The sequence below is a fragment of the Prionailurus bengalensis genome, chromosome A2 (assembly GCF_016509475.1).
Source record: "Prionailurus bengalensis isolate Pbe53 chromosome A2, Fcat_Pben_1.1_paternal_pri, whole genome shotgun sequence".
Taxonomy (NCBI): domain Eukaryota; kingdom Metazoa; phylum Chordata; class Mammalia; order Carnivora; family Felidae; genus Prionailurus; species Prionailurus bengalensis.
The window spans coordinates 123437143-123462508 of record NC_057348.1 but is presented as its reverse complement, the minus strand read 5'-3'; the positions used below and the strand labels follow the sequence as shown (position 1 = coordinate 123462508).

Below are 25366 nucleotides of genomic sequence, written 5' to 3'. Positions count from 1 at the left end.
TATATAGCTTTTTTGTCCAGCACCCAAAGGTTATCTAAATAAACTGTACGCTATGTTTTCACCATGCTCCGGAAAATTAGAGAATTTCTATGGAGAGTCTTGCTTTCTTCAAAGCTGTTTGAATCCCAGCACCACGTAAGAGCAGCGCTCATAGTCTAATCCCACCCGGGACTACAAAGTCACTTCGCACCCGCTCCCAGCGTCCCGGGGGCGGGGCTCGCCGACTGCTCCGCAGGCCTCCTCCGCCCGCCTGGCCGCCACCGCCAGGGGTCGCGCGCCGAACTCCGGCACCGGCCGGCCAGGCAGCGGGCTCACGGAGCTCGGAGCGCCGACTTGGGGCCGCGGCCCGGGGAGGTGGCCGGCGGGCCTGGCGGGAGGCGGGGACCGGGAGGCCTCGGCGGAGACGGAGGGCGCTGCCCGGGCGGACGGCGGGAGGGGGCGCTGCGGGGCCGGCCCGGGCGCGGCGCGGCGCGGCGCGGAGGAAGTGCCGTCTTCGCTGCCTCGGCCGCCTCAGGCGCCTCAGGCGCGCCGCGGGTCGCCTCAGCCGCGCGGGCCGCGATGTCTTCCCGGCCCGGGCGTGACGACGCGCGAGCCGGAGGCGCGCGGCGGCCGCGGGAGTCGGCCGAGCAGGAGCTGCAGCGGCGCCGAGAGCAGAAGCGGCGGCGGCACGACGCGCAGCAGCTGCAGCAGCTCAAGCACCTGGAGTCCTTGTGAGTCCGCGCCGCCCGCGCTCCTCCGCGAGGCGTGCGGTCGGGGTGGCGCGGGGGCGCGTGAGGCTGGGTCCCCGGGGGACCCGGGCGCGGGCAGCGGGACCCCGGCCAAGCCGGCCGCCAGTTCCGGCCCCGCGCGGCGCGGCCACCCGACTTCCAGTGGCGCCTCCGCGGGGAGGGAAGGGCCGTTCCCCCCGCGCGCCGAGCGGCCGGGGCCGGCAGGGGAAGCGCGGGCTCTAGTCCCCCGCGCGAGGTCGGCGTGCGGCCGGGGCTCGGCGGGGCGGGTGCGGCGGATCCGGCGGCACTTAGTAAGCGCTTGGGCGCGATTTGGGGACTGAACGCGCGGCGAAGTGCAGTGAGCGCTACGGTCGTGCCCTTTCACGGTGTCGGTTCGGAGGGCCCCCGGTGGACCGGGTCAAATCCGCATTCTCTTCATCTGCTGCGAAGGAGGGACGAGAACCAGCCGTCCTGTACCGTTCGTGCGGCCCGGAGGGGAGGGCCGGAGAATGGGGTGACGGAGTGTCCCTGAAGATTCCGAAGGTGGCTGTCAGGTGGAAGAGCGTGGAGACTTGTTCCCTTTAGTCCTGAGGATTTTGAGCAGCATGAAGGGTGGGGGCTACGAAGAGGCCGGTTCCAGCTGAGCAGAAAGAATGAGGACCGGGGTCTCCCGTTCCTGCTGGTCAGCGTGGCCTGACTTCAAGAGGCCCCGTGCAAGGCCAGCTCCGGCGGGTTGGAGGAGAGTGCCCATGGCTGTGGGAGAAGGGCAGGTTGTAGAGGAGATGGAAACATCAGGCGGGAGGTGCATTTCTGGCCTTTCGGTGCTTTTCTGTGATTGTCACTCTGTAATGAGCTCCAGAAGGCAAACGTAAGCTTGCTGTTCCCTGAGTTATTCAATAAATGACACGTTTTTCTTTCAGGCACTTCTGTTACCTGTACTAAGATGATCATGTAAAGAAAAGTCTTCAAAGGAGTCAAATCCTTTGTAATTAACCTGGGAGCTTTGACGCAAAATGCATTGCATTATTGGAGGCTGGCCAGCTGTTTTTCATCGTGACCCTTGAGCTGAATTTCACCTTAGTAAGGCAGTGGTTGCAGGATACAGGCCCTGTATTGTTAGCAGGTACAGTCCTGGCCTCTTCTTGCCCTCAGTGGCCCTGTCCTGTGCACCGCAGATTTTCAAAATCCTTTGCCTAGAATAAGCTTGAGTTTAGCAGGGCTAAGTTAAACATTGTCTTTAACTGTGGGATACCAGATCCTGGTTAACACCATACATTTATTTTGTAACTCACAAAGCACCTGTAGACATTGGAGAGACTATAATCTCCTTTTGCAGATGAGGAAATGCAGGTTCAGGAGTTAAGTAACCTGATCAAGGATACACTGACCTGTAAACTAGCAAAACCAAAGAGAAACCCAGGCATCTGATACCCAGATTGGTTGGATTTTTCCACTTCAGGGATTTAAACCTTCTGGACTGTTGCCGTATTTGGTTTGGCTAGTTTAGAGACTTGTTTGCTTTTAAGTCAAAATGTTTAGAGTAATACTTTAATTTAAACATCACATAGTACTAAAAGACTGAATTCAAGAAATAGTGGTTTGCATCCCTGTTCTGTAGTCACCCACACATTCCCAGAACCAAGGTTTCAACAAGGAAACTTAGTTTTTTCTTCTGGGACTTAACTAATTTCTCAATGATATGCTTATACTGCCCTTTTAGATTGAACAATAGACATTACCTATAAACCTAATGTCACATAAATGAGGGTTTAGTTCTCTTTCCCTACCCTTCTTGCGTCCATCCTTCCAATATAGTTTCATTATAATTTTTGTTTAATCAGTATTGGTTCAGTTGGTATTAGCATTATTATAACTATTCAGTATTGTCCACTTGTTTTTTAATTTTTTTATGTTTGTTTTTGAGAGTGAGAGAGCACGAGCGGGGGAGGGGCAGAGAGAGAGGGAGACACAGAATCTGAAGCAGGCTCCAGGCTCTGAGCTGACAGCACAGAGCCGGACACGGAGCTCTAAATCATGAACCATGAAATCATGACCTGAGCCGAAGTATGAAGCTTAACTGACCAAGCCACCCAGGCACCCCAATATTGTTTACTTTTGAGCCAAATGGTATTCTGTGATTTCTTTAGCTCTCTAGTACAACTGTATTTTTTAACTAGTTAATTAGAGCCTCAATTTTTTTCATTTGCTTGATTTCTTATTCTCGCCTGCTAATTTTATTCCAAAGGCTCTAAAAGCTGAAGGTACTTTTTCTCCATGCTCCTATATATTGGACAATCTGATATGGTTTATCAGGTTTATTTTTAAAACCTAAAATCTTCCTTCTACTTTCCTCCAGTACACTCTGGTTGCTTTCTAGACCTGGTGTACAACTGCCCTCATCAGTCTCCTGTCTTGGATCCCATTCCTGGACCCCATGTCTTCCTCTTTCTCTCTTTAGCTCATTTTGTTGAAATACATTATATAACTTCCTACAAAAAGTGCATTAGGGGTAAATATGTTGAGTCTTTACATATCTGAAAATGTCTTTATGCTACCCTCAAACATGATAGGTAGTTTGGCTAGGTATAGAATTCTAGGCTAGAAAAATTTTCACTTGGTTTCAAAGGTGATATGCTACCATTTCCTAGCTCCCAGTATTGCTGAGAAATTTGATGTCACTCTGATTCCCTTTCTTTTATAAGGAACTTGTTCTACCTCCCCCACCTTTGCAAGCTTTAAAGAATTCTTTATTTCTAGTATTTTGCTGTTTCATGATGTGAAATTTTTCTCACTGGATTTCAGATTTTTTTTTCTAGATACGTTGTGGGTGTTTAATATACATACGTAAACTCTGTTTTAATTTCCTTACCACCATTTTGTTTTTTCTTACTCTAAGACTTCTGTGATCCTCTTTTCACTCTTATTTTCTGTCTTTTCATCCTATAAGATTTATCTTCCTATCCTTCCACCATTGTACTTTTTTTTAAGTTTCAATTTTTAACTTTAAAGAACTTATCCTGAGAATTCTATTTTTCATAGCATCCTGTTGTTTGATCAGTAACAAATCTGTCATCTTTGAGGATACTCATTTTTGTTTGTTTTCTTCTCCTTTTGTCTGTGTCTTCTTTGCCTTTTCCTGTGATTTTTTCACTTAGAGGTTTTTTCCTAATGTGTAGGGATCCTTGGATCTCCCCCATTAAGAGTGAGGCATTATAAAGCTCTTTTGAAAGGAGCAGTTGAGAGAGAGGGAGAATGCAAAGGTGCTGGTTTACTGACTGGTAAGTCTCACCATAGGGATATCAGACTGTGATCTGCCTTTTACATGGGGAGATACCCACGTATCAGGAGGTAGAGGGTTTTCTGAGGCCTGTTCAGCTTGTCCAAAGAACCCTTCATTCTCAGGCTTGGGTGCCAGAAATATGCCTGCCTGCAAGTGTCCTGAATTGGAATGGAGAAGGAGGGGGCTTTGATTCCAGAGTTCATTTTTCATCTAGTGCTCACCCTCACTCCCATTCTGAGCTATGCCAGTGTTCTCATCTGGGCCTCTCCAGTTAAGTTTCACAGGGGACTACACCTGCAGTCTCTCTCAAGGGTGAGGGCACACAGAGTCTCCTGGCTGTGGGGCACGAGAACACTGGTGGTTTCAACCACTCAGTGTTCATATTCCTAACCCTTGTCTTCCAAAGCTAATAACTTCTTCCAGCTAAAGAAGTCAGTCCCTTTCTTCCACTTTCTATGGTCTTCCCAGCTTTGTCTCAAAATTGTTCAATGCTAGTATCTCCTCTCAAGATTTTTTTGTGGCTGCTTACCTTTTTTATTTATTTACTGTCATTTTTTTAAAAGAGTGCGGAGGGGTGCCTGGGTGGCTCAGTCGGTTAAGTGTCTGACTTTGGTTCACGTCATGATCTTGCAATCTGTGAGTTCAAGCCCCGCGTCAGGCTCTGCTGACAGCTCAGAGCCTGGAGCCTGTTTCAGATTCTGTGTCTCCCTCTGTCTCTGACCCTCCGCCATTCATACTCTGTCTCTCTCTGTCTCAAAAATGAATAAACGTTAAAAATTTAAATAAATAAATAAATAAATAAATAAATAAATAAAAGAGTGTGGAAAAGGAAGGCAAACAAGCAAGTTGGCTGGCCAGCCACATTAAATGGGAAGCTCCATAGTGATTGTTTACAGATTGAATTCAAATTCGTTTACCCCCTGGTATTCCCTCTTTAGTTCCCTTTCCACTCCTCTAATCAGTTTCTTACACTTGACCTTACCTTTTTTTACCCTTTCACCAAACCTGCCAGGACCCCAAGGGCATTTGAGTCTTCCACCCTGTACTCTAACCCATGCTCCAGCTGTATTACTCAAGTGTCCGTTGTCTGCTGGACATAACAGAATAGAGATTCTGTAGGTATATGGTAGTTTCATTTCTGCCTTCCACACCATAGGAACAAGCTGTGGGAACACCTGGAATTGAGTATGCTTACATGAAGGACTCTTCCAAAAGAAATCCTATGCCAGCACTCAGAAATACAAGACTATTTTTAAGTACTTGGCAAAATAAAGATTTCTTTCTCCATACCCAGTTGGGAAGATGAAGTTTTTCCTCTCCTATCTAAATTTAGCCTTCACACTGCTCAGAGAAACTTATTACAATCTGAATGATATAATAGCAAGGCTTCACAGATGGTACAAAATAATGGGCCTCCACCAACTTTTTTTTTTTTCCCCTCAGGATTAACTATAAAGAGTGCAGACTTCTTAACTGTTACAGCACAGAAGCCAACCTACACAATAAACACACTCCTATTCCAGGTCTGGTTTTTTGTTTGTTTGTTAAGTAATATCTACACCCAACGTGGAGCTTAGGGCTAAAACTCACAATCCCAAGATCAAGAGTCATATGCTTATTGACTGAGCTAGTCAGATGCCCCCACATCTGTTATTTTTAAATATTACTTTAGATTTTGAGAAACATTGTGTTTAATTTTTTTATTTTTAAAAAATTTTTTTAATCTTTATTTATTTTTGAGAGAGAAAGACAGAGTGCAAGTGGGGGAGGAACAGAGAGAGGGAGATACAGAATCCAAAGCAGGCTCCAGGATCCGAGCTGTCAGCATAGAGCCTGACGTGGGGCTCGAACTCACCACAAGATCATGACCTGAGCCAAAGTCGGACGCTTAACCCACCCAGGTGCCCCAGAAATATTGTTTTAACGTGTTACATAAAATAATGAATTGTGCAGCCCTAGGAAAAAACATCAACCACATTCCTTTAAATTTGGAGAAACAGTTGTAAAATGGACTTTTTAAGACTACTTTTTTGGTGTAGTGTTCAACTGTTGGAATCATTGAAGGGAAATGTTGCTAATAACAGATTGCAAAATGTGTAGTCAGTTTCATCACACTCCTTTTCCACTTATGCAAAAGCATTTACATATTTTCCAGGAATGTGGATTTTACTTTGGCCATCTGTTATTTGTACACCTCCTATGGCAAAAGAAAATATTGTTGGATTACTGGGTATTTATATAAATGTTACCTCCTCCCTTCCAAGCTCCCTTAAGTCCCAATCCATAAGGGATAGATAGCATTAATGTTTCTAATGAATGGCTGCTGATGGGACTGTATCACCTGCTTAATTCAGACAAATTTCCATTATTCTTGCTAAGAGAAGCCTGGGCATATGACATGTCACAGCTTTCCACCAGAAAATATTTTAAGTATTTGCTCTGGAAATACCATATCTAAAAAGTTAATTCTGTTTATACCCAGTCATTTACCATGTAATCTTCAGGGACTAAGTCCTCCTCTGAGTCCTCTAAGTCCTCCCTTTAGAAAAGCTTTGGGTTAATGATGGTGAGGATGAGAGCAGAGAAGCCTCCATCCCAATCTTATTTGGAAGCATCCAGAGATGAAGTCAAAGGGAAGTTTTCCTTGCTATAACAATTCATGGCATTTCTCATTCTTAATCTGCTGCGAAGGAAAAAATATTCCTGTTTTCCTTTTATACATTCATATTACACTCACAGCACTAGTCTGTGTGGGAGTTTTCCAACACCACCAAGAAATTCTCCTATTCTCAGAGGATACCAAGTAAATGTGTTATAAATTTAATTCAGACACTGCCTACCTGGAGTCAGCATCAGAACCCCCAGGTTAAGGGTTCAGTCTCACAAGACTGCTCCCTTCCACACACTTTAGATGCCACTCACAAGTCGAGGTTGCTACTAACCCATCGGCTGTGAAGCGGAGGTTCCCCCAACACCCTCCTCCGGTTTGGTTAATTTGCTAGAGCAGTTCTTAGCACTCAGGAATACACTGCCTTTACTCGATTACTGATTTATCATAAAAGGTTATAACTCAGGAGCAGCTAGATGGAACAGATACATAGGGTAAGGTGTATGGAAAGGGGCATGGAGCTTCCATGTCCTCTCCAGGTACACCCCACCTCCATGTGTTAAACCTTGAAGCTCTCTGAACTCCATTATTGGGGGGTTTTATAGAAACTTCATAACATAGGCATGATTGTTTAATCAATGGCCATTGGTGATTAACTCAGTCTCCCTAGAGGTAAGGCTGAAAGTTCCAATTCTCTAATCACAGAGTCCATTCCCCTGGCAACCAGTCCTCGTCTTTAGGAGCTTTGTCACCTCCGTTAATATAAACAGTTTGGTTGAAAGGGGCTTGTTATGACTAACAAAAGAAACTTTTCACCTTTATAGTTTTGGACCTATTTCAGGAACTAGGAACAAAACTAAACAAGATGCTCCTATAACCTTTATATAGGAAATTACAAGTCTTATTATAAGCCAGAATATAACATCCACCACAGTTGTTTTCTTTCACATCTTAAGAGAAGGGCCAAAGAAAAAGCATTTCACTTTTCCCTTGGTCAATTCTCCCTAACCCCTGTAACCTCTGATATTCACCCTGTTCTGAAGGATCTTTATTTTTTCTTAATGTTTTATTTATTTTTGAGAGAGAGAGACAGCGAGTGAGCGAGCACACGTGGGGGAGGGGCAGAGAGAGAGGGAGACACAGAATCCAAAGCAGGCTCCAGGCTCTGAGCTGTCAGCACAGAGCCTGACACGGGGCTCAAACTCACAAATCATGAGATCATGACCTGAGCTGAAGTCAGACACTTAACTGATTGAGCCACCCAGGTGCCCCTGTTCTGAAGGATCTTTAAAGTTGGTGCATAAGAAGAGGGTCAGGATAAAGAAAACATTAAATCATTAAGTGTTTCTATACTTTGCAGCCATTCTGAAGTATTAAAATGAGTCCTTCCCTGGAGATTTACAACATTAATGTACAGATCTGAGCTAAAATCTTTATGTATTACTCCTTATAGAAGAGGTACAAATCCCTTTAAGAGCTTGAGATGCTCTGAGTACACAGACACCCAGCCTCAGAATTTGCTTCCTCTTTCTCAGGCTTCTGGGTCTCTCTCAGTTCAGCCCCTGGCCAGAAAAAAGGAGGGCCTCCCCAGTCCATGCAGCTGAGCACAGGCAGGGTACGTTTTCCACTGGTGATTCCTGGTCTGCAAACCAGATGATGAAAGCTTATCCTTACTAAAATCCATGATTAAAAACCCTATAGCTCTGTTTCCCATTAACTTGGTATATATGTCAGGGCGTGGCTCAAATGTTGCCTTGTAGCTTGACATTTCCCCTCACAAACTCCTTAGAATTATCTGCCTCCACATGGATGTTCCTAGCATCAACAACCAAGTGTGTATACATTTAATATCTGCACACACTCAACCCGATCCCTGCCTCAGAGAGAGTGTGAGGTCATTGTCCTTGTTACTACCTCCCACAGCCTCATGGTATTTTGCTTTGGGGAGGAGAGTGGTGTCAAAACCTAGGGAAGTATGATATGTAAATTTTACCACAAATAAGGATAAATAAGCAATGTGGGGGGAAATTTTTAGGGAAAACTGGATTCACAATAGTATCTATGCCTAAATCAAATTGTACTGAAGCTCTGAATTTAAAGTGTTACTGGAGTCTTCTGTTTTCCAGTGATAAACATGGTGCTAGACTGATTACTGGATTCAGCTAAATATGTACTGATAGTCATATACAGGTGAACACATGGACTCTGGGCTGTGTGCCCTTGCACAATTTATTTAACCCATGAACAGTTATTAATACAGGAGATACACTGCTGGCCCAGAACAGTGGCTGCAACTCAGTGAAAGAATGCCGAATGTCACGAGGTCTGGATGATTGTCCCAATTCAGCTGCTTACTGCTTAGTGTTCAGTTGTTGGAATCAATGAAGGAAAATGTTGGAATTGATACTGATAAAACTGAGGGTCAGAGTCCCTGGCGTGCCCTTTTCTTATGTGATTTTATCAAGATAGTTTAATAACTATAATAAGGCATATTTTATGAGCCTCACAGGACATGATGATAGACTTGGCTGAATGCTGATGTACCACCTGCATGGGAAAAAGGCAGTGATCCCTGAAGCCAGATATGGAAGAGGAGTCTCTGAGTCGCATGGGTTTAGAAACTACTCGACAATGAAAAAGAATGAAATCTTGCCATTCGTAACAACGTGGATGGAACTGAAGGCTGTTATACTAAGTGAAATAAGTCCATCAGAAAAAGATGTATGTTTTCACTCATATGTGGAATTTGAGAAACTTGACAGAAGACCATAGGGGAAAGGAAGGAAAAATAAGTTACAGAGAGGGAAGCAAACCATAAGAGATTCTTAAATACAGAGAACTGAGGGACCATGGGGGTGGGAGGTTGGGGTGGGGGCAGGGAAAATGGGAGGTGGGCATTGAGGAAGGCACTTGTTGGGATGAGCACTGGGTATTGTATGTAAGTGATAAATCACGGGAATCTACTCCCGAAGCCAAGACTACATTGTATATTAGCTAACTTGACAATAAATTATTTTTTTTATTTTATTTTATTTTTTAACGTTTATTTATTTTTGGGACAGAGAGAGCATGAACGGGGGAGGGGCAGAGAGAGAGGGAGACACAGAATCGGAAACAGGCTCCAGGCTCTGAGCCATCAGCCCAGAGCCTGACGCAGGGCTCAAACTTACGGACCGCGAGATCGTGACCTGGCTGAAGTCGGACGCTCAACCGACTGCGCCACCCAGGCGCCCCGACAATAAATTATTTTTAAAAAGAAAGGCAGTAAACCCAGCTGGGGATGCTGTCTGGGAAGTCCACTGTCAGGTTGATGCCCACCTCCACTTAGAAGCAGCTGGCAAATCCTTACAAAGCTACAGATCTACACAAAGATGTGAAGTCTGGCTTGGGATGGCCAGGTTTCTCTACTGGTCCACATCTTGGTCTTTGTGATGCGAGTGCTCTAGTCTTGACCTGCCTCATGAGACTGCTGAGAGCAACTTGCTTTCAACAGAAGGAGCCACCACTGCAAAGTGCCTTTTACATACGTGCTGTGACATATTCACCCATGAGGAAATGGAGGCTCTGAAGGGTTAAATAACTTGTCCCAAAGTACACAGCAGTGAGAATGAGTCCATTCAAACCAAAATTTTTTTTACCTGTATTAAAGAACAAAAATTCATCCTAGTAAATTTGAAAATCTAATTTGTTTTATTAATTGATTCATGAATCCAGCAGCATCTTATCTAGCAAGTAGAGAGGTGCTCCAAAGAGTTGTACAAAACGGAACATTTCTATAAGTAGGGTGGTGAATGAAGTTATTAGCAAAAGAAAAGAAACAATTGTTCCAGGCAAAGTCACTTTGCCTTAGTTGGAAGAGCAGGGAGTTTTATCCTGCAAATTACCTCATCTTTCTCTTGGGGGGTAGGAGGGCCCATATGACAGATTAGTTTATTGGTACTGATCAGAAAATTACTGCTGAAGGTGAAGACTACATTTATGGGTGAGGTTGAAACTGTAACTAGAGTCTGTATTAAGGCCCAGTTTGGTGACCTGGCCTAACTGGCTCCATTTTGGGCCTGTGGTTTTCTTTTTAACACCTCCAAAGGCCACTCAAACTGATCTTGAACTAAAAAATGTTCTACCTGCAATGTGGGGGTTTTCTACTCAAAAAAACCAAACCTCTCCATCAAGACAGTTGCACAGTTATACAGAGAATCAAGTAACAAAAATAATACAATTTAGTAATGAGTTTGATGTTCTTTACTCAAGGGAAATAAATCCATGGATTGAGTACCGTGCCTCATTCTTCCTAGGGATTTTGGGCAAAAGCAAGTTTTCTATCCCCTTAGTTCTCTCTTCTGATACTTAGCACCATACCTGGCATAATTGTTGACTGGCTACTTTTGCAAGGAGTAAGTTTTTAAGTTGAACCTTCAATATTGCCTGATAGTTAAGTTTAGTTTCACCTATTTTACCTGTTCTTTTTTGTTACGAGGAAAATACCAAGTTGAATAGAGCTAGAGTCAAGACTTAATTCGTGGGAAAATATTACAGAAATAACACTATAACTTTAAAACAAAAATGCTGCCTATATAACTCTATAGCAGAAGGGAGCTGCTAATAGCATATTTTTGGCTCTTTTTTCTTTCATATCTCAAATTACCTTTGGATTTTCCTTCAGAGGCTAATTTTTCCTTGGTTTATGCCAGCATACGTATAAGGAAAATGCCATTACTTTCATTTTTCTTTTGTAAGGAAAAACGTTGAGTTGATATATTTGCATATAAATAAATGTAATGAAAACTAAAGGTCCCTCCCTCAGGTACTCTTCCAGAGGTATGCTATTCATAACAAGGCATATCTGCGTTTATATGTATGTACATATAGTCTCCTTTTCCCCATATATACACATGGAAGCACACCAAATACTTTACCCTACTCATTTTTTTTATTAACTTAAACTGTTTGCAGTATTGTCCTACATTCCTTTTGGGATAGTCGATATATATTTGACTATTAGATAAATGATTTACCATTTTAACATTTATTAATGTTTTCCTGGTGCTAAAAGTAAGACATTTTCACTATACAAAATTCAGAAAATTAATCATCTCTGAACCCACTACCTGTGTGCAGCAGTTTTGGGACTCCCACATTTCCAAACTTTTAGGGTCAAAACACAATTTTGATTGACTGATTGATTGATTGATTGCATAAGCTTCGGGGAGAGGGGCAGAGGGAGAGAGAGAGTCTTAAGCAGGCTCCATGCTCAGTGTAGAGCCCAACATGGGGCTCGATACCACTGCCCAGGGATCATGACCTGAGCTAAAATCAAGAGTCAGACACTCAACTGACTAAGCCACTCAGACGCCTCTCAAATCACAACTTTAAACAGCCTATTACCCAGATGCCCTCTCCAAATATTATTTATAGAGTCATTGACAAGACCTAAGATGTTCAGTTGTCCCACATGATTTTCCAGTTGCTGCTTTTTTTGTAGAGGGAAGGGGGTATGTCCAGTGTGTTTGATAGCCAGTTGTGTGACAGTACTTAAAAATCAACGTAATTATACCTAAAAATAATATTATATGCCAATTGTATCTCAATCTAAAAAATAATTGTTTAAATGAACACAAGCATTTGGTGCTGATTTTCCAGATTTGGAATCCAGAACCCTTTTAGGGCACTTCAGCAGAGTGATAGGAAGTGAAAATGAGTTGGGAGCATAGACATGATGCGTATGTACCCTTAGGACCCTTGGGAGTCTGTGAGCTCCAAGGGAACGTACATTTCCACACATCATACATCTGCTTGCTCTAGCATCATTCAGTAAAGAATGTCGTCCAGGCACCATGCAGGGGTCCTGCACCCCGAGTCCAGTGAGGTCAGTATGGGCACAGAGGGCTGTCAGAACTGAGGAATGGATGGCTCACTCTGCGGGCAGGGTGAGTGGGCAGGATTTGAACTGAGAGCTGCAGGGATATGGGAAAGGAAGCCTCTAGGACAGATCACCATCGCCTCCATCCCCTGCAACAGGCCCTTCCCTCCAGTTTTGTTCCTGCCCCCCTGCACTGCCTCCATCCAGGTTAGAACAGATTCCTCAGCCTTCCCCACATGAGCCTCCATGCTGAGTAAGTGGAAGTTATGGTAGGTAAATAACCTGACAACCGTGACAGTCTGGAAGCATGATTAGCTCTTGGGTCTTCCCACACATTTCACCTGCAATCTCTTGCTTTCTCTTCTTCGAAAATAAATTCATTGTGCTCAGACACCAAGTTACCATTTCAGTGAATTTTAGTTCTAGATCTCTGCAGGATGTGGTGTAGCATCAGTTTACTTATATAAGATCTCTGACTGCTGGGCGTATTTTACTAACTGCTTTAGATCTAATGCAGTTTTAAGGTTTTACTAAAGATATTCTTTTCATTTTGACCTCTAGTTGCTTTTTGCTCATTAAAACGTGTTGTGTTCCTGTTAACATGATTGACGGCAGTTTTTCTTTTCCTTTCTAGTTATGAAAAACCTCCTCCGGGGCTTATCAAGGTCAGTGTGAAGTTTGTACCTTTGGTTATTCTCTCAGACATATTTGACTCAGTGCTCAGACTCAGTAACTTGTTATGAAAAACTGTTATATAAGGTTTGGAACATCTTTTTTCATAACCCTGCTTCTCCCTGCAGATGCCAGTCAGTCCATACACTTTGGGCTTTGTGTCTCCAGCCTGTGTCTTTGTAGAAGTGTAATCAACCGTGTGACTGTTCCCTAAGAAACGGTGGCAGGCCCACATGTTCCTCAGCAATCGGTCCCCTTCTCTGTCTCCTGCTGTGGCTGCATCTTCTCACTGCTCTGCTCCATCTGTGACTCACTCACTGCTGGTTTCCTGAGCGTCATCAGAGACTACTGTCTCTGAGGAGACTGGAAGCTCCTCTAGTCCAGCCCCTGGTGCAAGACTTAGAGGACTCATTAGAGGCCGGAGCAACTTTCTGCTTGCTCCCTTTCAGTGAAAAGGTTTTTAGAAAACCTTCTTTCATTATAAATTTAATATTCACATGAACTGAAAAAAATCAGAAGGTAAAAAAATATAAATATAACACCTGAATTGTGTACTGAAGTTATTTGGTGATGAGAGCACATGTCAAATATAGCAGGTATGAGATTGTAAAACATGACAAGTGATCTCCATGGTATAATAATTTTTTTAATTTTAACAGGTTATTTTTATTATTTCAGGAAATGTTTTTTAATTCTATGCTTTGTCTCATTCCACAAGACTTTTAAGTTAGCAGAAAAGTTTGTAATCTTAGAATCTAATTTTTGTGATCTAGAGTCAGAATTTGGAGCTCAAAGCATTCATATGTGAACAATAACTAGTAATATTTCTCTAAGAATAGCTATATCATTTTCATGATATAATTCTTCTGGTATGTTTATTTCTGGTTTTTCTGTCAGGTATAATTTGTCTTTCTTTCTATTACTGGAGAGGGTAACAGGATGACATGGGCATGTCCAGCCCATGTGAAAGCCAGGCAGTGCTGTGTTCTGAAGCAGGTAGGAGAGAATTCCAGTGCTCTTTTGCCACGTCGTGTACATGTTGTTTCCTTTTTTAGGAAGATGAGACTAAGCCGGAAGACTGTATACCAGATGTACCAGGCAACGAACATGCCAGGGAATTTCTGGCTCACGCACCAACTAAAGGACTTTGGATGCCACTCGGGAAAGAAGTCAAAGTTATGCAGTGTGAGTATGGGAGAGTTTCAGGTAACACTCCTCAGCACACACAAGTTATATATTACGACTTACAAAGCGTGTTTACTTTTTTTTTTTTTCCCCCTCACCGAGCCCTGTTTAGCCAAGGCATGATCTCCGTTTCATAGTTAAGGAAGCTGAGCTGCGTATGTTAGTGAGTGTCTGAGTTAAGAGGCAGAGCATGGCTTTGACTCCAGGGCTTCTGACTCCTAAGGGCAGTAGTTGCCCACAGGACCATAGCTGCCTTTGGGGTACACTCCTTGGTAATATTCAAGTAACAGAAAGAATATTCCGTTGTAGAAATGTCACAAGGGACAAGGGATGCATTGGAGGGCAGGTCCCTTTGGGTCTTACCTCAGTGATTTGCCCCCTTCTCCCCCCAGTCAGTGGTGTTAAGGTTTCAAGGTTTCATCCATGTGACCTGAGAGGAGCTACGGCCGGGGGGGGGGGGGGGGGGGGGGCGGCGGTCCAGAGCAGGAGTGCTGTGTATGCATGCCCCCACCCCACCAGAGCCCCAACACCTTCATCCAGCTTAAGTGGTATTTGGTATTTGAAGAAAGGGTACTGCTGCCGTTTAAAGACGTTTGTTTGTACAAAGATTCTTCATGTACATAATTAAAAATAGCAGTTCCTAGGGGCGCCTGGGTGGCTCAGTTTGTTAAGTGTCCGACTTCAGCTCAGGTCATGATGGTCCGTGAGTTCAAGCTCCGTGTCGGGCTCTGTGCTGACAGCTCAGAGCCTGGAGCCTGCTTTGGATTCTGGGTCTCCCTCTCTTTCTGAACCTCCCCCGTTTATGCTCTGTCTCTGTTTCCAAAATAAATAAACATTAAAAAAATTTTTTTTTAAACACTTAAAAAAATAAAAATAGAGAAAACTGTTTGAATACAACAAATATCTTAAAAAAAAAATAGCAGTTCCTAGTTCCTTGCCCCATTCACCTCACCCTAAAGGTAACCTTGTAAACCTCTTTTAAGATTATTTAGGAGGGCACCTGGCTGGCTTAGTCAAAGGAGCATGTGACTCTTGATCTCAGGGTTGTGAGTTTGAGATCCACATGGGGTGTAGATTACTTAAATAAAATTTAAATATTTTCAAGTTTATCTCTGTGTATCTAAATTATATGATTATATTCCTGCCTTTTGATTTTTCAGGTTTCTTCATTATCTGTTGACCTCTTACTACAGAAGAATTGTTTTGTTTTGAGAGAGAGGGCGCAAGTGAGTGAGGGGGCAGAAGAGAGAGGGAGAGAAAGTGGGGCTCACCCAAAGTGGGGCTAGAGCTCACCCGATGAGCTTCCTAGATTGATTTTCTAATTTCTGATCTTTCCTATTTTTTTTTCTGCTTTCTAGACTATTTCATCAACATATCTTCCAGTCCTTCAGTTAAGATTTTTATCTCAATTCCAAAAGCTGTGATTTTCTTCTATGATTTTTTTAATTCTGTTGTTGCAATATATTCTCTAAGGATATTAAATTTTTCTTCTCATTATGTTTTTATTTCTTCCAAATTGGTCTTTTTTTTTTTTTTTTTTTTTTTTTTTGCATCCTTGTCTTTCATTCATGAAGAGGCTCTCAGGTGACTTAAACAGAAATTTATTGTCTCACAGTTCTGGAGGCTATCAGTCTGAAATCCAGGTGTGAGAAGTGTTGATTCCTTCTGAAGTCTGTGAGGGGAGGATCTGTCCCAGGCCTAGGGATCTAAAGATCCTATCTCGCAATGAGGTCATATTCTGAAGTACAAGCGGTTAGAACATTCAACATAATGGGGGGACAGGGTGGAGGGAGCAATACCGTTCAAGCCATAACACACTATTAAAACAAAATCACACTTTGCTTTTAGCACAGGATTGCTTAGTAACTACTTGGCTCATTTGTGTTTGTTTGTTTGTTTGTTTACATTTTATTTTATATTTAAGAGAGAGAGACAGAGCATGAGCAGGGGAGGGGCAGAGAGACAGAGACAGAATCTGAAGCAGGCTCCAGGCTCCAAGCTATCAGCACAGAGCCTGACTCGGAGCTCAAACTCATGAGCAGTGAGATCATGACCTGAGCCGAAGTCAGACGCTTAACCGACTGAGCCACCCAGGCGCCCCTACTTGGCTCATTTCTAAAACCCAAGATTAAAGAAAGGATGCTTGAGGAAGCAATTGTTTTCTCTCAGTTTTCTGGTATCTTACATGGTTCATCCACTAATTGCATTAGCTTTGGAAATTGGAATCTTATGAAAAATATCTTTAGTATGATCTACTGATACTTTATTTTAATTAGGTAAAACTGCTTTATCTTACAGAAATATATCCCTTTTCTTTCTTTTAGGTTGGCGTTGTAAACGGTACGGTCACCGAACGGGCGACAAAGAATGCCCTTTCTTTATCAAAGGCAACCAAAAGTTAGAACAGTTCAGAGTAGTAAGTAAAACTCTTGAGTTTCAATTTACATTTACCAGAGATAGGGAATGTCAAGTGACTCAGGCAGTTACCAGTGAACTGGAGGTTAACATAAAATATATTCCCAGAGACTTTTGGCCAAAATATGTAGTGTTAACTACATCTCTGTTAAACTGAATTTGTGTGATAGATTAGTTCATTAACAAAAACTTAACTTTTGTTAAAGCGTTATTTGCTTATGCCTTGGGAACACTGATTTCTTTTTCCAAAAGACACTGTTATGTATTCAGTCACTTTTTACTTATTATATTTAAAAAATCTTGTTTCATAACTAAAATCATCATTCTAGTTTCCCAGTCTTTGTCTAAAGATTAAATATCTTTCTATTATAAAGTAGAAGTGTGTTTATAAATGATATATCCTCTTTACATAACAGGAAAATAAATCTGTCGTTTCCCCACTTTATTTTACACTCACCTCCAATGATTAATTCACCAGTCAGTTTCAGTCAGTTCAGCTGTGCTGTTATCAGATAGATTGGGATTATCTCCATATATCAAACTAGGGTCCAGAAACATTTGCCAGGGATTTTAAGACATTTAAAAATTGTGCTTTCATTTAAAAAATTTGAAGAAAATATTCTGGATAAATCAATGCTACCTAGAATGACGATTTTTACAATTCCTATAACAGATAAATTGGTCATAACTCTCAAAAAGTGAACAAATTCATTTATTTTTAATTCAGAAACCCAAATTCTAAGGATAGATCCTAAGGGTATAACAATAATCAATATATACAAATTTTTATTAATGTATAAGGGATTATTTAGAATTATTTATATGACTGAAAAATAGACTAAAGAAAAATAGGAAACAACTGCAGTGGCCAGCACATCAACATAAGTACTGTAACATAGAAGTCATATAGCTTTTAAGAATCATGTTTTAGAAATATGTATCATAGGAATATGCTCATGAAGACATAAGTGAGAAAGAGGTGCCTGGCTGGCTCAGTTGGAAGAGCGTGCAACTCTTGATCTTAGAGTTGTAGGTTTGAGTCCCACATTGGGTGTAAAGATTACTTAAAAATAAAATCTTAGTGAAAAAGAGAATAGAGTTGTATATATAATATGATTATAATTTTTTGTAAATTATGAATGATGACTGGAACAACCACATTAAAATGTTAGCAGTGGATATCTCTGGATGGTACAAATATAGACATTTTTAGCTTCTTTTTTATCTTAAATATGTAAAACTTTCACTAGATATTTTTAAAGATATTTGACATACCATAAAGTTCAGTCTATGTGTAGTCCTAAGCAAGTACTTTTTAATTACACAAATGTTACAAGAATACATTTGCTTTAACTAAATTGACATTTTACATTAGGGCTTTTCACAATTGATTTTTCAAAAGCAATATTGCATCTCTACAGAGTGAATATGCATTAAGTAGCTTGATAAGTATACTTCTACAGTTCTTTTTGGGCATATACATATGTTTTTGTGCACCTATAAATGAATCATTCTTACATATCGTTTTCCAACTTATTTTAATATCTCTTGATCATCTATCCTCATAGAATTACCTCAATACTTCTAACCTTGAGTAATATTTAATAATGAATCTTCCATGGTTTATATCCTTAAAAAGGCTATTCAGATTATATTTTATCAAATTGTATTTGTATAATTGAAAAATCTTTTTTGTAACTTCCACAAGTTTGAAGTGATGGTGACCCTTAAGCAGGATTAGAAATTTTTAAATATAAAATTACACCAAACAGGAAAAAAAAAAACTGGTTTCAGTGAAATATGAATTTAATTTTACTTTAACTAACAGTCCACAAAGCCCTAATCCAACCTTACCCTTCTCTAATCCTCAAGGCACATGAAGATCCTATGTATGATATCATACGAGAGAATAAAAGACATGAAAAGGACATAAGGTGAGGTGGTCCTGGTGATAACAATACCCTCTTACATAAAGTTGGAAACACCCATTCTGGTATTAGATGAGTGGTTTGGTAAATATGGTACTTTAATGTAGTTGTGATATATGTGGAAGGCAGGAGAAATCACTGGAAAGGCCAGTGTGTGGGGAATGAGCAGGCCAGCCTTGTTCTATCTGGGTTGGCGTAAAGCAGTGGGTTTGGCCCAGCCTGCTCATACCACTGATAGTTGATGTTGGCAACAAACCGTAGTTTAGTTTATCTTCTCCAGTGTCTTTAAGGATTTGAGCTATTGTTAAAAATGATCCTTAGACATGAACAAAGATAGGGTGAAGAAACGGGACAGTTTGTTTTTCCCAAAACTGGTGACGCTGAGTAATAATTGTTTTGAGGAGGTAGATTACTTGAGCAGTTGGGGGCGGTGAGTAAGGAAAGTAGGCATCTGTTAGAAGTTCTGTGGTAAGGACTCGAGAAACATGCAGAAATATTTAGGACAATGAAAACACAGAATGGCTCATATACTGGTTACAGTCCTGTCAAATAGGCATGGACGTGGACAAGAATGGGGAAGACATGCACAAATAAGTACCGTCTTTCGCAAGGTGGTTATTCATGACATTTTTTACCCTCACTGCTGCTCTCACATCATCTTTATCTACAATTTTTTTAAGTTAAAAATGGTTCTTTGGTCAAACTTCTGTTTAGGATACAGCAGTTAAAACAGTTACTGGAGGATTCCACCTCCGATGAAGATGGGAGCAGCTCCAGCTCCTCAGAATGTAAAGAGAAACACAAGAAAAAGAAGAAGAAAGAAAAGCATAAGAAAAGGAAAAAAGAAAAGAAGAAGAAGAAAAAACGAAAGCATAAGTCTTCCAAGTCGAATGAGAGCTCAGACTCGGACTAAGACTTGACCTATTCCATGTTCTCCTCTCAAAAATCAGACACTGTGGCCCCAGACCAGAGGGTGTGGAATCGGGGAGGACTTGGAGACCCCAAGAGAGCAGGGCATTCGGTGTCACGCGTGTGAATTCTCACCTGCCTTCCAGCAAAGACGTGACCCCCGGAGGGTGAGTTGTGTCTTCCCTGGTGCTGGCTCTGGACAACGGCTGATTTCAGGCAGGAAAGCATTGTTCAATGTCTTCCTCCCACTGATCCCTGCAGTTTGTGATTCCTTCCAGCTGCCTCTGCCAGGGGGGTGAGACTGAGGGAATGAGTCTCTGAGGAAGCTTCAGGTGCTGCTGCAGCCTTCCCCTCCCCCCGGGAGCGTTCCCAGAATTCCCAGAGACTCCAGCGTGGCTTTTCTCTGTTGTTGAGGATAATAAAAGCTCATTATTTATTTTTTAAATGTAGTAACTTTTTATTTCTTAATAATGGATGCATGTGCTCCAAATTTAAAAGGTACATAAGGTTTTTAATCATGGAAATTCTTCCTTCTTTTCTTCCCCAGCTACCCATTTCCCTTCCCCAAAGGGTACAGTTTTACAAGGTGCTTATTTAGTCTTCCAGAAGTATTTTATATATCACAAATATAGGGCTTTTTTTTTTTTTTACACGAATGACATACACACTCATCTGTACATTGGGGTTTTTTTTTTAACAGTATAAAACAGATTATTTTAATCTGTTTAATCTCTTTTGGCATTGCTGCACCAAAAGGTGTGTGTATAATCATCTGAGATGGTTTGTTAATTGATGAGGAAGGGTTCCTTGTAACAGCAATGAAAAATCTTGCGTGGCTACATTGTATTTCATGTGTTTAAATCTTACTGAGTCCCAAGATTTTTCCCAGAGTCATTGAATCAGAAAATTTTTAAGAATATAGGGGAATTATTATATGGGGTCAGCTACTCACATCCCACACTTCCTTCATCTTCCTGTTGGTTAAGCACAACCTACCTGTGCTCCTCTATCTTTGTGCCATAGCAAAAGCAGCTCAGCCCATCATGGTGGTGCCTGCAGCCAAGGGAGAGTAAATCTTATTTTTTACTGAGCCATATGGAGATAGAGCTTGCTCACAGGCATCGCTCCCTCTTCAGCAGGGGCTGTTGCGGTTTTCAGGGCCCCAGTAACTCTTCTCCCATTTCTGAGTCTTTCCCTGGAGGTTGAGAACAGCCAATCCAGTCCCAGAATGGACCCATTTCCTACTCATCAATAAATGCTCCCAATCTTGGCCTTGGAATAGTAGTACCTCAATAACACATTGGTCCAGATTAGAATCAGCCAGCTAAGGCTTGTTATTTCTGAAAATTCTAAGGCCAGTTAATTCAGGCATCCTTTACATTTATCCTTGGCATCCTAGGTCAGCATGCAGAACATAGGCCATTTGTCCTCTCCCATATATCTCGGTGTTTCCTACCAGTCTCATTACTCTTCTTCTAGGAATTTCTTACTGTCCCTCTGGAATCCTATTCACAATAAAAGCACTTTTTTTTTTTTAATTTTTTTTAAATGTTTATTTTTGAGACAAAGAGAGACAGAGCATGAACGGGGGAGGGTCAGAGAGAGAGGGAGACACAGAATCTGAAACAGGCTCCAGGCTCTGAGCAGTCAGCACAGAGCCCGACGCGGGGCTTGAACTCACGGACCGCGAGATCATGACCTGAGCCGAAGTCGGACGCTTAACCAACTGAGCCACCCAGGCGCCCCTAAAAGCACTCTTAATATGAAAGACTACATCAATGATTCTCAAGCCTTGGGGCATCAATACCTACTGCAGTGCTGGTTAAAACACAGATTCCTGTGCTCCCAGACTTCCAGAGTTTCTAATTCAGTAGGTTTGTGGTTAACCTGGGAATTTTCCTAATAAGACCCCTAATGATGCTAACACTGTTGGTCTGAGAACCACACTTGGGGAACCACTGCTCTGTATCTTTAACCTCTTAATGAAACCTTCCTCCACTTCTTGCTGTAACTGGAAGTCTGGCCATCTCCTACAACCCTTGCAAGGTAACTACCGTCCCTACTCCTTCACTCTGGTTTTGTCTGTCTTTTGTTTCTGGCCTAGATCCCAGAGTCCATCACTTAAGCCTGTCATCTCCCTTGACCTGTGGTCCTTTTGCCCAGCTTTCTCAGAAAGACCACAAACCTCTTCTGCATCTATACCCAGACTATTAGAGAAAAATCACACAGCTCTGTAGATTGGTACCCCCACAAATTCATCATCTCCAAACTCAACTGAGCCCATAAAGCTGACCAGCAAGCAAAAATGTATTAGTCACCTACTCAAACCTTAATTTTCAAGCATCTACCTTCAAATGGAGCATTTTCCACTCATCCAGGAAAACATTACAAGCCCTCAGACCTCCCTTCGCCAAGACATCCTACAAATTCATCATAATAGTTGTGGCAGACAAAATTCTAAAATGGTCCCAACATTTCTTCCCACTGATCTCTGTGACTGTTAATATGATGAATTCTACTTTCATGATTAGATTATTTTACAAGCACAAGGAAAGGGACATTATCTGTGTGCTCCTAAACAAATAACAGCCAGAGTTTCTCTGGCTGGTAGTAATATAGGAACTCAGATTCCATTCCTTCGTACCATTGCTGATTTAAAGATGACAGGACTACAGTGGGCTATAAGGTGAGGAATGCAGTAGACACAAATTAGAGGCCCCTGACCAACACCGGCAAGGAGATGGGGAACTCTGTCCTACAGCCAAAGGAAAGAATCTTCACCCAGAGCCTCCAGCCCTGCTGACATCTTGATTTTGGTTTTGTGGGACACTAAGCAGAAAACCCAGTGGAGTCTGCTCAGACTTACGATCTACAGAACTGTAAGATAATATATGTTTAAAGCCATTAAGTTTGTGGTAATTTGTTATCCAGCAATAGAAAATGAATACAATGGTTTAAACAAGTTTGTCTTCTTGTCAGGCCAGCTTCCACCTGTGCTCTGGACCCCAACTCAGCCAGCAGTAGAGGGCAGTGATTAAGAGCATTGGCTCTCGATCCAGACTGCCTGGTTTTGAATCCCAGCTGTACCATATGTGAGCTATCCGACTATGCAAGTTGCCTGATCTCTCTGTGCTACCATTTCCTTGACAGATAATATATACCTCACAGAATCATCAAGAATTTACAACAGTTTGGAATATTTCAGTTGCTTAACGAATGTTAGTTGCTCCTGCTGCTACTTATGCTACGATCATTATCTGTTCCTGCTTCCTCTGGGATCTTCCTCCTTTCCCATCACTCTTGTCTTCAGACTCTTTCTTCCTTTCAACTGCTCTGTTGCCACCATCATTTAAAAGCTGTTTTAAAATTATAAAAGAAGGGGGGCCTGGGTGGCGCAGTTGGTTAAGCGTCCGACTTCAGCTCAGGTCACGATCTCGCGGTCCGTGAGTTCGAGCCCCGCCTCGGGCTCTGGGCTGACAGCTCAGAGCCTGGAGCCTGCTTCCGATTCTGTGTGTCCCTCTCTCTCTGCCCCTCCCCCGTTCATGCTCTGTCTCTCTCTGTCTCAAAAATAAAAATAGGGGCGCCTGGGTGGCACAGCCGGTTAAGCGTCCAACTTCAGCCAGGTCACGATCTCGCGGTCCGTGAGTTTGAGCCCCGCCTCAGGCTCTGGGCTGATGGCTCAGAGCCTGGAGCCTGTTTCCGATTCTGTATCTCCCTCTCTCTCTGCCCCTCCCCCGTTCATGCTCTGTCTCTCTCTGTCCCAAAAAATAAATAAACGTTGAAAAAAAAAAAAAAGAAAAAAAGAAAAATTAAAAAAAAAACGTTAAAAAAATAAAAAATAATAAAATAAATAAAATAAAATAAAATTATAAAAGCAGGGGTGTCTGGCTGGCTCAGCCAGTAGAGCATGTGACTCTTGATGCCAGGGTCTTGAGCTCAAGCCCCATGTTGGGCATGGAGTCTACTTAAAAAAAATTTTTTAATAAAATAAAATTATAAAAGTAATATATGTTCATAAAAATTTCCCAATTCAGAGCCATTAGAGAGTAATAAGTGAAAGGAGGATCTATCTACTTAAAATAGTTTGGTAGAGCCTTCAAGATCTTTTTAAAAATACACTACCAAACACAATCATGCAGGTTTTTTTTTTTTAATTAGTTTTTTTTTTTTAATTTTTTTTCAACGTTTTTTATTTATTTTTGGGACAGAGAGAGACAGAGCATGAACGGGGGAGGGGCAGAGAGAGAGGAAGACACAGAATCGGAAACAGGCTCCAGGCTCTGAGCCATCAGCCCAGAGCCTGAGGCGGGGCTCGAACTCACGGACCTCGAGATCGTGACCTGGCTGAAGTTGGACGCTTAACCGGCTGCGCCACCCAGGCGCCCCTTTAATTAGTTTTATATAACAGAGTAACACTATGAACACCATTCTATGACCTCATCTCACTATATCCTGGCAGTCTTACTGCTTACTACAAGCTTTAAGTGGCCACAAAATTCCTGGTTGGAATGTGCCACATAACCATTTAACCATTCTTCTTTGTGCAGTACAGTTGTTTCCTATTTATCTTCTGTGATATGGTGATTTATGAGAATTATGTATTTGGTCATTGTGGAGGAATAATGTTCTCTGCCCTTCAAGGTCCTTCTAGCTGGACTAAGAATCAGATTGACATGAGACAGATTAACAAGAGAAGATCAAATATAGTTTCCTATGTATGAAATTCCAAAGACAGTGAAGCAATATAAATGAGCTTAGGAGAGGGATAGGAGACTGAGCAAAACATTAGCAGGGAGGTGAGAGATGTTTAGAAAATAGAGGTGATCCTATTATACAAATAAATATCTTAGAAAAAGAAGAATCTCTGTTAATAGTTCTCTTCCTGGTATAGGCAGGCAGCTGAGGAGGAGATAAAGAACTTTTCCTGAATCTTCTGGGTTTTGATTGCTTTTAACTTAAAATAATGTTCATGTCAAAGTGGCCCATCTTGGGGTAGCCTGGCCTTGGCCCCTACATGGTCATTCAGATGACCAAAGTATATTTCTCATGTACATTTGGCCTTCATCCACAGTTTCTGGCTCATATTTCTCTAAAACACTTGGAATTTCATGAGTGATAAGAGCAATAAGGGTTTTGTTTTTTGTTTTTTTGTTTTTTGTTTTTTTAACATTTGGTCTCCTGTCCCCAGTTCCTGAAATCACTTCAGAACCATAAAGGCAGAAACGGGTATTTTGTTACTCATAATAAGCCCCTTTCCACCATCATTAGACTTATGTTAATGAGGTGAATTTTGGAAAGGACCTAAAGATGAGGACTGGTTGCCAGAGGAACCAACCATGAATAGCAAAGGGAACTTTCAGTCCCACCTCCTGATTTCAGGGGAGGGTAAAAATGTCCAGAGGTTGAATCAATCACCAGTGGCCAATGATTTAATCAATCATGTCCTTGTAATATGGAGTTTCTCATATGATTTGGAGAGCTTTCAGGTGGGTCAACACATGGAAGTCCTGTTAGAGAGGCACGCCTGCATAGGGCATAGAAGTTCCTCACCCCTTCCCACATACTTTGCCCTAAGCATCTGTTCCATCTGGCTGTTCCTGACTTACATCCTTTTATAATAAGCCAATAATCTAGTAAGTAAAGTGTTTGTGGGTGTTCTCTGAGCTGCTCTAAGCAAATTAATCAAACCCAAGGCAAGTGGCATTGGAACCTCCAACCTGTAGCAAGTCGGTCTGGCAAAGAACAGGGCTTGTGAGTGGCATGTGAAGAGGGGTGGGGCAGTCTTGTTGGACTGAGCCCTTA

At 42.1% G+C, this 25366-nt stretch overlaps 1 protein-coding gene across 1 annotated transcript; it reads left to right on the top strand.

The window, feature by feature from the left end:
• Positions 1 to 492: 492 nt before the first annotated feature.
• Positions 493 to 20009, top strand: LOC122488083 (retinitis pigmentosa 9 protein). Its single transcript, XM_043589226.1, has 6 exons — positions 493 to 710; positions 13090 to 13120; positions 14183 to 14312; positions 16637 to 16728; positions 18600 to 18661; positions 19370 to 20009. Exons 1-6 carry the CDS (start codon positions 559 to 561, stop codon positions 19566 to 19568), a joined length of 666 nt encoding a protein of 221 aa, XP_043445161.1. The 5' UTR covers positions 493 to 558; the 3' UTR covers positions 19569 to 20009.
• Positions 20010 to 25366: the final 5357 nt, after the last annotated feature.